Source organism: Phascolarctos cinereus, unplaced genomic scaffold, assembly GCF_003287225.1.
Source record: "Phascolarctos cinereus isolate Bilbo 61053 unplaced genomic scaffold, phaCin_HiC Scaffold_4;HRSCAF=312, whole genome shotgun sequence".
NCBI classification, from domain to species: domain Eukaryota; kingdom Metazoa; phylum Chordata; class Mammalia; order Diprotodontia; family Phascolarctidae; genus Phascolarctos; species Phascolarctos cinereus.
In genome coordinates, this window is record NW_027555847.1 from 476960869 (window position 1) to 476973567 (window position 12699).

The 12699-nt window shown below is 37.1% G+C and overlaps 1 protein-coding gene across 1 annotated transcript; it reads left to right on the forward strand.

Moving 5' to 3' along the window:
* Positions 1-1431: 1431 nt before the first annotated feature.
* On the forward strand, positions 1432-2490 carry MOS (MOS proto-oncogene, serine/threonine kinase). Its single transcript, XM_021005894.1, has one exon. It carries the CDS (start codon positions 1432-1434, stop codon positions 2488-2490), a length of 1059 nt encoding a protein of 352 aa, XP_020861553.1.
* The last annotated feature ends 10209 nt before the right edge of the window (positions 2491-12699 follow it).

Here is a 12699-nt window from a genome sequence, read left to right on the forward strand (position 1 = left end):
TGATACATATAAATAAAGTTCTTGGAGAGGTCAGAAAAGTAAGGGATCACTCTCTAGGAGGATAAAAGAAGGCTTCATGGAAAAGGAATTCAGATACATTACAGACATGGAAGTATAAATGCTCACCATAAACTTGTACCTTTACAATACATATAAATACTCCAAGGAGGCTGGCTAAGTGACCTAACTAAGAAGTGGAAAGTGGAGCTTTTGGTTCCAAATCTAGTCTCTATCTCCATAAGTTTCATTTTCCAAAACTGAAATAATACTGAATTTGGTGTTTTCTTCATAAAACAGGTGTAAAAATTTTTTCCAATTATTTGATACCAATGATTTAACAATTATTTATTTCATGTATGAGAGAATTGTGTGAATAAATGATTTCTGACACCTTGTATTGTATTTCATGCATTTGCTCTACATAAGTATCAAAGATAATGCAGACTTCTTTTTTACTTAAACCTTTTCTTCTGCTTTCTATTGTATATTTGCCATTATTTGAAGGCATGAGTATGACTTTATTCTTTATTTTTTCCCCTTTTGTTGCCAATTTTACTACAAGACTTCTGTAACTCATTTGTCTAGGATCTGTCTTGCTAGTGAACTCACTGGGTGGGCTGAATTGCTATGGTAAGTCAGAAGGATTGTAAGGAATTCCTTCTATATGTTGCTAAGAAGTATTGCTAATTTCCTCTCAATGCCAAATGGAATGTCAAAGCCTTAACTTTTTCTTGATACATAGAGGAGAGAGCCTTGAGAGAGCCTTGACTTACCGGTACCAGTGATTTTGTTTGTATCAATTACATTAACATTGCAATTCTTTACTGCTGAATGTTGCACCTAATTGTTCCTTTAATAAGTTAAACAAATGTGTGCTGTTCTTATTTCAACTATTTCTGCCAGTAACTGCTGGAAGTTATTTAATGCAGCTGGAAACAAATGCTGACAATCACTCTAGCTTGAAAAGTGTGAAATAATTTCATTTCATTGTTGTGGTCTATGTAGTCTAAGAATGGATTTCAGCTGATGACACTTGGGGGAAAAAAACTTCTTTTTAATTAGGGGCATAGTAGAAAAGCGAACACACTATAGGGTGAGTTGTAGGGCATATGCCCCTTATTTATGTTATGAACTCTTCTTAGGAATTTTTTTTTAAATATAAGAACTTGAGTCGTGTGATTGAGATAGATACTTTAACCTGAAAGTGATTGTTTTTTGCCTACATTCAGAGACTTTTCTTTTTCATTTGATAAAATCCCATTAGCAGCAGATGTAACTTATTTGTTGGGGGGCGGGGCGGCAGAAGGGAAATGAAGGAAGAGAATAAAGAGGCAGTGATGTATCTGGGCGAATGGTCATTCTTTGAGGCTCGTCGGCACCTTTTCTCTCTTTCTGCATCCAAGGGAGCTGCTCCCCACCTTAAAGTGCGGGATGCCTTCACCCGTTCCTCTGACACGTTTCTTTCCCAGAGAGTTTTCTCCCTCGGTGTACTTGCGGCCCTGCAGCAGCCCCCTGGAGCTTCCGGGGAACGGGGGGAAACTCTTTTTAGAGGGCACTCCTTCCCCAAGGGCTCGGCGACTGCCCCAGAGGCTGGCCTGGTGCTCCATTGACTGGGAGCAGATACGTTTTCTGCAGAAGCTAGGGACTGGGGGGTTTGGCTCTGTCTATAAGGGCACCTACCGAGGGCTTACCGTCGCGATAAAGCAAGTGAAGAAGTGCAGCAAGAACCGGCTAGCTTCCCGACAGAGCTTCTGGGCCGAGCTCAATGTCGCCAGACTGTGCCATAAAAATGTGGTGCGCGTCCTGGCCGCCAGCACTTGCACTCCTGCGGGTTACAACAGCCTGGGGACCATCATTATGGAGTATGGTGGCCACACGACCCTGCACGACGTCATCTATGGGGCTAGCTCCGCACTCGACGACCAGGAGCACAGAATCGAGGAGCCCTTGGATCTGGGAAGATGCCTCCAGTATTCCCTCGATGTGGTCAATGGCCTTCTTTTCCTCCACTCTCAAGGCGTCGTCCACTTGGATCTCAAGCCGGCCAACATCTTGATCGGGGAGCAAGAGGTCTGCAAAATTGGGGACTTTGGGTGTTCTCAAAGGATAGAAGATCTGCTGAGCTTGAGCGCCCACCATTGCCACTTGGGCGGTACATACACACATCGGGCGCCAGAGATTCTCAAAGGAGAGACAGTGACTGGCAAAGCAGACATCTATTCTTTTGCCATCACTCTCTGGCAAATGGTCACAAAGGAAATGCCTTATTCTGGTGACCACCAATACATACTGTATGCGGTGGTGGCCTATAACCTCCGGCCACCACTCACATTCTCTGTCTTCACTGACTCCATACCTGGCCGAAGATTGGAACGTATTATCCGATGCTGCTGGACCGCTGACACATTGGTCAGACCCAGCTCAGACTTGCTCCTGGGCGATCTTAATTCCTTGCACGCTTACTTGGCAGACTTGAATGCTAGAAGTTAAGTCAACAAAAAGCTTTTCTATGTGTCTATTTTTTTCTGTGTTTTCTCTTTCTCTTCACTTGCTTCCATGTGGAGAGTTGGAAATTTGTGGGTTTTTTTTTAAAGTATTTCTTGATTGTTATGAGAAACTTTTTAGAAAATAAAGTGACGGTGAACTGTCATGGGTCTCATTTAAATGAGATTAAGTGCAGAGTTCCAAGTTCTGTAATTAAAACCTACTTCTAATTAGAAACTAACCTCTGAGCATTATGTCATTTTGAACTGGCTTTCTGTTGCTGCTTTAATTTCAAAGCTCTTTAGGATTGCACACATACAAACTTACAACTTGTGAAGCTGACAAAATTTGCTTTTATGAAATAGAACCCAGTTGCAGACATTCAGCTGCCAACTCAAATGCAGGCTATTTTTTTTTTTAAGAAATGCACTATGCATATATTCATGTAGTTATTTTGCACTTATACCTTATCCATTAAATCCACACTGGGTCACTTTCTGATTAGATATACTATTTCTCATAGTAGACTGGAACATAGGTATTCAATAAATGTTTATGTGACCTGAGAAAACCAAGGCACAGAGCTGAGTGATTTGTCTTGGGTCACATTCTTAGCAGTAAAACAGACTAGAATTTGTTTCCTAATTTCTAACTATTAGTCTCATGTTTTAAACGTTTATGAGACATTTATCATCTAAGTATATAATAGCTAACAGCCAACCTTAACATAGCATTTACTATGTCCCAGGCACTGTGCTAAGCACTTGTCATCTATTTGATCCTCACAGCAACCCTGGGAGGAAGGTGCCATTATTATTCCCATTTTACAGATGAACAGACTGAGGCAAATAGATGTAAAGTGACTTGCACAGAGTTACACAGCTAGTAAGTGTCTGAAGTCACATTTGAATTAGGGTCTTACCAACTCCAGACCCCAATACTCTATGCATTATTGTGTCACCTAGCTGTGCCAAAAAATAAAGCAAGCAAACACCCATCTTTCTCACCTTCATATTTAAAAAAAAAAAAAGATAGTCACTGAGTATTCACTGATGAATAGACTTTATCTACATCAATTCTTTTTTTGGAGTTTGCCTTCCTTGCTTTATTTTTAAAATAGTTCTTAGTGACTCATTTTTTCTTTTTGCATCACTGTCACTACCACATGATCCCCCTCCCCATAAGAGATAAGTCTAGTAATCAACACATTAGCCATGTCTGAAAGTAAGTACCAGGTGCGGTAGCCTCGAATGCTTTTTGTACTATGAACATTGGTGGAATGTATCAGTAAAATTAAATGTATTCATCAGTGAATATTCAGTGAAAATTTATCATTTTTTAAAAATATGAAGGGAAGTGAGATTTATTTTGCAGTCCAGTAATGTACAATGGTTTTGATCATGCACCCCTATTGGTTTAAATAAAAAGCTTCAGGGTATACCAATAAATTTACATTTATAAAGTACATATATGTTCATTGCTTTATATGCTATATTTTACAAAACATGATGATAGAAACCAAAAAGGAGATAGAGATGAAATAAGTATTTATTTTTAAATTGTATTAATAGTACAAAAGTCTTCTTTTGTTGTTCTCACTGAAAATATTCTGAATAAAAAGTTTTAGAGAGAGAAGCTTCCTATTGCTTCTAGAATCAAATACAAAATGCTGTTTGGCATTTGAAGCCCTTCACAACCTCGCCCCTCCTACCTTTCCCATTTTCTTATACCTTAATGCCTGACTTGTACTCCTCCACCCAGTGACAAGGAGTTCCCTGATGTTGTATAATCAAGGCATTCTGAGCTCTGGACATATTCTCTGGCTGTCCCCCATGTCTGGAATGTTCTCCCTTCCTAACCTCCCTGGCTTCCTTTAAGTTCCAATGAAAATCCCACCTTCTGCAGGAAGTCTTCCTTTACCCCTTTTAATTCCAGTGATTTCCCTCTTTTAATTATTTCCTATTTATCCTCTATACAGCCTGCTTTGTATATTTGTATCTTGTCTCCCCCCATTAGATTGTAAGCTCCTCGAGGGCAATAACTGGTTTTTTGCCTCTTTTTGCATCCCCAGTGCTTAGCATGGTGTCTGGCACATAGGAGGTGCTTAATAAATGTTTAACGATTGATTGAATAGGCTTCATTATTTTCCTTGAGGTATATTCCTAGCAATGGTATAACTGGTTCAAAGAGAATATATAGCTTTGTGACTTTAAAAAAAAAATCCCTGTAATTCCAAATTGTTTTCCATAACTGTTAGACCAATTCACAGCTCCAGCGTGATATAGTGCAATGTTTATCAAAGTGTGCTCTGGGGACTCCTGGAGACCTGAGAGATTTTCAGGAGATCAGCAAGGTCAAACTATAAGGCATTTTAATTTCTAATATAGTAAATATCAGTAGATAAAAACAACATAAGCAAAAGGTCTTGGGTGGGGTGTCCTCAATTATGTTAAAGAGTGTAACAAATGCAGTCCTGAGACCAAAAAATTGGAGGATCACCAGTAGATACAGGATAATAGTACATTGGTTCAAATATCAACTATAATACTATCACTGTGACTCTGGGAAAGGCCTCTAACCTCTGGATTTCAGATTCTCATGTTTAATATGAGGGTAAGGCTCAGTGACTTTTAAGGCCCCTTCCAGCTCTAAATCTGTGATCTTATGATCCCTCCAACATTCACTATTTTTGTCTCCTGTTATCTTTGCCAATTTGATTTTTCCCTTTCCATGTTGCCCTTGACATTCATTTTAAACTAACTTCACCTATATGCAAATGTTGAGGTTTGAAGAAGACATGGGAAGACAAGGCATTGCTTATAGGCCCACTGAAGCATGGAGCCCATAATATGGGCGCTCTAACCCCAAAGTGTGGATTTCTAAAAGAACCCAACCCCAAGATTTTTTAAATTTGGTCATAACATCCCAATCTTTAACCTGTAGCAAGCTATTTTTTTTGGGGGGGAGGTTAGGCAATGGGGTTAAGTGACTCGCCCAGGGTCACACAAGCTAGTAAGTGTTATGTGTCTGAGGCCGGAGTTGAACTCAGATCCTCTTGAATCCAGGGCTGGTTCTCTATCTATTGTGCCACCTAGCTGCCCTAGCAAGCTATTTTTAAAAAATTGTATGTACAACTGGAATATGTTGAATCTTGAAAGTATTTCAAAAGGACTTCTCTGATCAAGATACTCGGTACACAAAGATGATTAAATGAACCCTTATTAGCTGTTTTGTACTAATGTTCATCTTTTACTAATATTCAGAGGTACTGAGGGGTTTCATAAAAAGAGGGGAGGTGATGTTATATGGTACCCTGGCAAGGATGTGTGAGATATTAAGAGGACTTCCAGCTGACCAGCATCAACTATTTTCCTATTTGGTCTTTGGTGAAATTATATTTGTTTTCTTTAATACTGACATAGTTGTTGCTTTTTACTTATTAGATATAATAGAAAATAGAGTGAAATAAATTTAATCTCTCACTTTTTGAACTTTATATAGTTACCTTAAAGGAATATTTTAAAGCTCCACATTTAGTTAAGGAACATATTTTCTTTGAATACCACTGGAATATATTCTATGCATAATAAGATCCAAGTGTTGATTATAGCACCAGTGAAAAGAATCTGAAAATACTTCAGTCTTCACTTTTTTAATTTAGGAAGAAGGAAAACAGCCTTTTTCCTTCTTAAATTTGCATTTTTGATTATGTACTTCTGTTATACACTAGGTCAGTTTCTAATGGAAGAAATGAAACAATTTGAAGTAATGGCAATATTTAAATTCATTGAAATCTCAAGGGATCTTGGATTTAATGCTTTTTTTTTCTCTCCTTTCCCCTCATCCACAGTGGACCTAGGAGGAAAAGGACTAGGACACATGTACTTTTGAGGACATATGGATTACATGTTCTGAGTTAGCTAGACTTGGAGTGGGGAAGACCTGAATTCAAATCTGGCCTTTGGCATTTACCAACTGTATGACTTTGAGGAGGTCATGTAACCTCTTTTTGCTTCTGTTTCCTCTTTTTTCAAAATTTCATTTCTAATAGCATCTCCTTCTAAGGGGAGATAACATAGGTAAAAAATTTTGAGAATCTGAAAGCACCTATAGAATGATGATAATGATAGTGGTGATGATGATGATGATGATGATGACAATGATGAAATGGATAGAGTTCTGGGGCTGGAGTCAGGAAGTCCTGAGTTCAAATCTAGCCTCAGACACTTACTGTGACCCTGGACAAGTCACTTAACCCTGTTTGCCTCAGTTTCCTCATCTACAAAATGAACCAGAGAAGGAAATGGCAAACCACTCCAGTATCTTTGCCAAGAAAGCCCCAAATAGGCTCAGGAAGAGTTGGACACAAATGAAATGACTGAACAATTGTTATTGATGGAGAAAGTATCACCTGAGCTTTGAAGAAAGACAATGAATTAGAAAGAAGAGATAAGGAGGGAACATCCCTCCCCCAAGCATAGAGGACAGCAAATGTATGTAGAAGAGGAAAGTGACAAGTTCATTATGGGGAATATCTGCTTGTCCAGTTTCTCTACAACACAGACAATGTGAATCAATCTGAAACGTAGGCTGGAGCTATACTGTGGAGGGGCTTAGATGCAAGGCTAAAGGGTTTATATTTTCCTAAAGATAATAAGTGCCACTGAAGATTTTTGAGTAGGAAAAGTCACTTTGAAGTACAAACCTGAGATACTGGGAGGATGGTGATGCCCTTGACAAAAACAAGGATGCTTAGAGTCAGAGTAGATTTAGGAGATGAAGATGAGGTACCTTTAAAGCATTTAAGTGAAAGTGCCCAGTATGTAGTTAGAGCTATGGGATTAGAGATTAGGGGAGACTGGATATGGAACGAGTACAGAACATTTCAAAGACAGACTTACTTGATGGGCAGATTAGGCTAGCCAAGCTTGCTGTTTCCCTGCCTTCCCCCTTTCATTTTTATTCTTTGTTACAAAGGATAGCTCTCTGGGCAGGGGAAGAGGAAGATAAATTTGGAAATGAAGGTGATGTAAAAATAGGGTAATAATAATAAAAGAAAAAAAGCACTCAAGCTGTCCACTCATTATACCTCATTCTTGTTATATGACTGGCCCTCCTTTTCTGGTCATATCTGGTCTGGTCACATTTGTCCTGGATATCTTTTATGCCACTTCACAGATATAAGTCATTGTTGGTCATGTGCTGCAGTGTACTCATATGCATCATGCATCTTTGCATTGACCTTTCTGCCACTTAATTTTTTTACTCTTATAAGATTGTGATGTTCCAAAATTCACATTCATATAGCACCACCAAGGTAATGTTTGTATACAAAAAGATGGGCTTCTGTTTCAGCATATGAGTGGCTTGGGATCATTGAAAACACTACACAATTTCTTAAATGCCTTCTAGATTTAGAAGCAATGTGATGTAGTAGATAGAATACTCAAAGAACCAGGAAAACCTACCTCTGAATCCTGTCTCTGATATTTACTAGCTATTGGACCATGGATAGATCCCTTATCTTCTCTAAGTCTCAGTTTTTTTATCTATAAAATAAGGATAATAACACCTCTAAAATCTATCTTCCAGGTTTATTGTGAAGATCAAGTTAATGCATACAAAATACTCACAAATCTGGAGTGTGGCGCATCAGCCTTATTATCATTATCTCTTCTTATTTAATCCTGAGCCCAACTCATTGTCCATCTACAGCACTTATCCCAGAGATATGTACTGATATACTATCTCACTAGCCTCCTACCTGCAAGTCATAACTATAGCAGTATATACTCAACATCCACTTTATATTTCCATTGTGGAAGGCTTGATTGACCTCTTAAACATCTGTGGACCACATTGAAGAAGCTGTATAGTATTCTAGGGCTCAATGCAACCAGCACAGTGTCATGTACATATATTGGCAGACATGAGATTTCCCTTCTATTTAGATTTTGCAGAGAAATTTTTATTCTATTACAGTGATGAAAAACTTTGAGCATATGTCTCCTTGTTTTATATCTGGTTTGATGTTGTCAGTTAGTGGATAGTTCTTTTTTAATGGATGCCTTTTGTTTTTATGTTACATTCATTTCTGAATCCATACCTACCCAGTACACTTTTCCTCATAATAAAACTTTAAAAAGAAAAAAAAAATCAGCAAAACCAAACAATATGTTGACCATGTCTGTTACCCATACTCCCCTCACTTCTTCAATGAAAGAAGAGAGGTACATTTTCTTAACTCTTCTCCCGAGCCAGCCTTGGACATTATATTTTATACAATGTCTATTTTTGTTCTGTTTATATTTTTGTGGTCACTGAATATATGGTTTTCCTGGTTCTCCTTTGTTCTTTGTAAATTCATATTCTTTCTCTACTTCTCCCAATTTTTCATAGTCATTGGTTCATATGACACAGTAATAATTCATTTCACTGATTTACCATAATTTGTTTAGCCAATCCCTAAATGTTAGACATTTTGTTGTTTTAGGGTCACTGTTTCCAAAAAGTGGTAGAATGACTATTTTAATAAATGTGAGGCCTTTTGTTTCTGCCCTCAACTTCCTTGTGGGATATATATAGGTTGTTATTGTTGTTTTAAAGATCTCTGTGGTCACATCTGTTGTGGAATTTTATATGATAGCATTCAAGGTAAATATCTTATTTGAGGATGGTCTTTAAAGCTGCATTTTGTTCTGCCAAATCAAATGCCTTTTTGCAACCAATGAATATGTTCATTTCAATGTCTCTTAAGAAGTGATATTGACTGAGAAGACTTAGTCAGCTGTATGAAATTATCTGCTAAATCCTGGCTGTTCTTTCCTCCATGTTTTGATGTTGTAGTTGTTGTTCTTCTGACCATGGACACCCTTGAGCAGATCTTCCTGACTATGAAGCCAGCTCTCCACCCACTCAACTCTCAAATTACCACATAATAATTAAAGTGTATTATAGGAATCTGTATTGATGTCTTATGCTCTTTGATGGAAGGGACCGTAACTTTGATAAACTCTCCTTCAAAACCTCAAACAATGTTAGGCACTCAATAAAAATGATTAAATAAGCATCTCTGTTGTTGTTGTTGTTGTTGTTATTGTTATTCAGTTGTTTAGTTGTGTCCAACTCTTCATGACCCTATACATTTGTCCATGTGGTTTTCTTGGCAAAGATATTGGAGTGGTTGGGAATTTCATTTTGCAGATGAGGAAACTGAGGCAAACAGGATAAGTGAGTTGCACATGGTCACACAGCTAGTAAATGTCTGAGGCCAGATTTGAACTCACAAAGATGAATCTTCCTGACTCCAGGTCTGGTACTCTATCTACTGTGTCACTTAGCTGTCTAAAAACTGTATCATTCTTAGAAATCTCTACTCTCTCCTCCTTTTTCTGCCATTCTGCCTCTATTACTATAGAAATGGAAGGGGACCAAACAGTACTCAGGCCATTTGGTATTATTGGCATTTGATATCTGTTTCATGTTAACATGACCAAAAAAAATGGTCACCTAAATACCAACTTTCTGGTGATAATCCCTCTCTATACTTAGTTAAGCAAATAGCACCTGTCACTAGGATCATACATAGAGTCCTGACAGGCTAATGGTCTGATTAAATAGCCTTTGAATACCTAAAGTCACTTCCATTCCATGATAAAGTATTGGAGTATGTCATTTGTAGAGGAATCCAACTATATTCTCAGGTAAATAGGTTATTGTGGTTTGGCAGAAGAATCTAGCCACTATTTAAATTTTTTTTCCACAGGAAAGTACCTTCTGAGTTACAGATAACAGACTTAAGAACTTTTAGAAGACAACCTTTTTGTATGTTGAGAAAGGGACACAGACATGCATAAGATGTGACAATAAAGTATTTTGTTTTTTGGACTAGACCGATGGTTTTCTTTGCAGGGGAAATTCCAGTGAAGAAACTACCTTTACCAACACTGGTCAGCACCTGCCCTGTACTTTCTAGTCTTAGAGAGCTTGTTACCTGGGGTGCCAAGAAGTTCAGTGAATTACCCAAGATCACAAAGTATGCATCAGAGATAGGCCTTGAACTAATGTCTTCCTGACCCCAAGACCTATTCTCTGCCACACTGCATCCACTATAAAGCTACTAATGATTTGTATGTATTGCTTATAGAAGTCAATCTTAATATTTTATTCATGCTTTGATTTGAATATAATTAGAAATTCATTTCTATACATTAGTAGAGCATTATACCTAAAATCAAGATGATTGAGTTTTAATACTACCTCTGACATTGTGTGACCAGGAAAAGTCACTTAACCACTCTAAGCTTCATTTTTTTCTCCTGTAAAATAGGAGTAAAAATACTTGTATTACTTACCTTCCACGGTTGTCATAAAGACTAAATGACATAATATATAACATGCTTTGCAAACCTTAAAGCATTATGTAAATGTTAAACTGTGATGACAATTTTTTTTATTAATAACAAGAGAGGACTATTCAGGAAACCATCCTGGACAAGTGCTCCATTAGACATTGCACTTCAACAAAGTAAGAGAGAAGCTGAATTTGAGTCAAACAAGTTCCTCCTGCTTTTGAAGTAGGAGGGGAAACTAATGCCTATAGACAAGCTGTACTGGGGAGGGGAATGACAAATTGATTAGTACAGTTTTTTCTTGGATATAAATGTTACTACTTAAACCGGATCTGCTACAAAAATTTAGAACTTATAACTGGGGCATTTTGTAAAAAAACCAAATTAACAAAAATGCCTATTAGCAATCATCCAAACTGTTTCCTAAAGTCCTAGCTAAGCATCATGGAATCTTACTATTGGAATGGACCTACTTCTTATTTAATGATCAATAAAATCCCAGTCAATGGGCTAGCCAGCCTCTGCTTGGAACAGACACGATTTTGTTGTATGTGCTGACATTTTGATTTTTAGCCTAAGCATCATTCACGTCTAAGATTGTTTTCTGAACAGATTCATTCATTCAAGGGAATGTCATTGTAGACATAGAGTTCTTTGAACTTTTTAGAAGCTTCATTAATTCATGTCTAAGTAATTTGAGATCCTTGAATGAAAGGTGGAGACAAAATATTTTCATAATCACAATTACAAAGATTCACTCTTGATGACTACATCTTTTAGGTTAACCACAAATACTCTTAAGACTTTTATCTATCAGTTTCACAGAATCTGAGTTGGAAGGGACCTTGATGGCCATTGCCCAAACTTGTTATAAATGCCACAGATTTTTTTCTTCTTTTACCCTAACAAAATTAGTTTAAAGAATGCCAACTAAAACTAACCCTAACTAAATGATCACAAAATGTCCAGGAATGCTTTTAAAAAAGGAAGAGAAGGTCTTATTCCTTTTCAAAAGGTAAAATCTTTTGCAAGTTTGTACATTTAATTACGCTTTGGCAGTAGCGGGGATGACACATATTCTTTTGAAGAATATAAACACTGTAGACATTAAAAACAATCCGCGTTTTTAGAACTAATACTTCAAGCCTCTCCTTTTTAATGCTGTCATTCCTTGGACAATGTGTTTCTGTTTTGCATGTTGCTCTGAATGCTCACAAGATGGCACTAATGGTTAAATATGCAGGAGCCTGATAAAAAAAAAGACACAGCGAAGCTTGTATTTGGTAAGACATGCCAGGAGAATTCACAAGCCCCACTAATTTTTTTTAAATTACTTAATAATAGAAATGAAAGCCATTAAAAAACAAAATAAAACAAAACTTTCTAGAGTCCTTACCTAGACAATTTATCATTTAAATTAATCTTGATCATTTAAATTGCAGAAATGGAGAAGTGGTCCACAGAGACCAAATCCACGTCAGTAGGAAGTTTATACGTATCATTTTAAAGATAGAGTTGATGTTTCTCATAGTTTGCTATCTTTAGCACAGTGAGGGTTTAGAGTTTGTGACAAAAAAAAGGGAAAAACTGAAAAAATGTTTCAAAAGTGTTTTTCATCCAAAACTATTATAAAAATAGAAGTAATGAATGAGATAGTGCTTTAATAGGAGTTGGATGCATGTTGACTAGGTTAATCTAACTAAATTAGAATGAATAATTTGTAAAAGCAATTTGTGAACCATTTAAAAAAGGACTGACTTCTGAAAATTACAAGAAAATACGTGCTACTTATGCATAAAGGGAAGGAAAATTTTACTTCCTGTTATTTTTAAATGATTCTATTATTATAATGCAGAAAGAATAT

What these genes read in the sequence shown, in the direction of transcription:
- MOS (XM_021005894.1), top strand. Translation starts at nt 1,432, where the DNA reads ATGCCTTCACCCGTTCCTCTGACACGTTTCTTTCCCAGAGAGTTTTCT.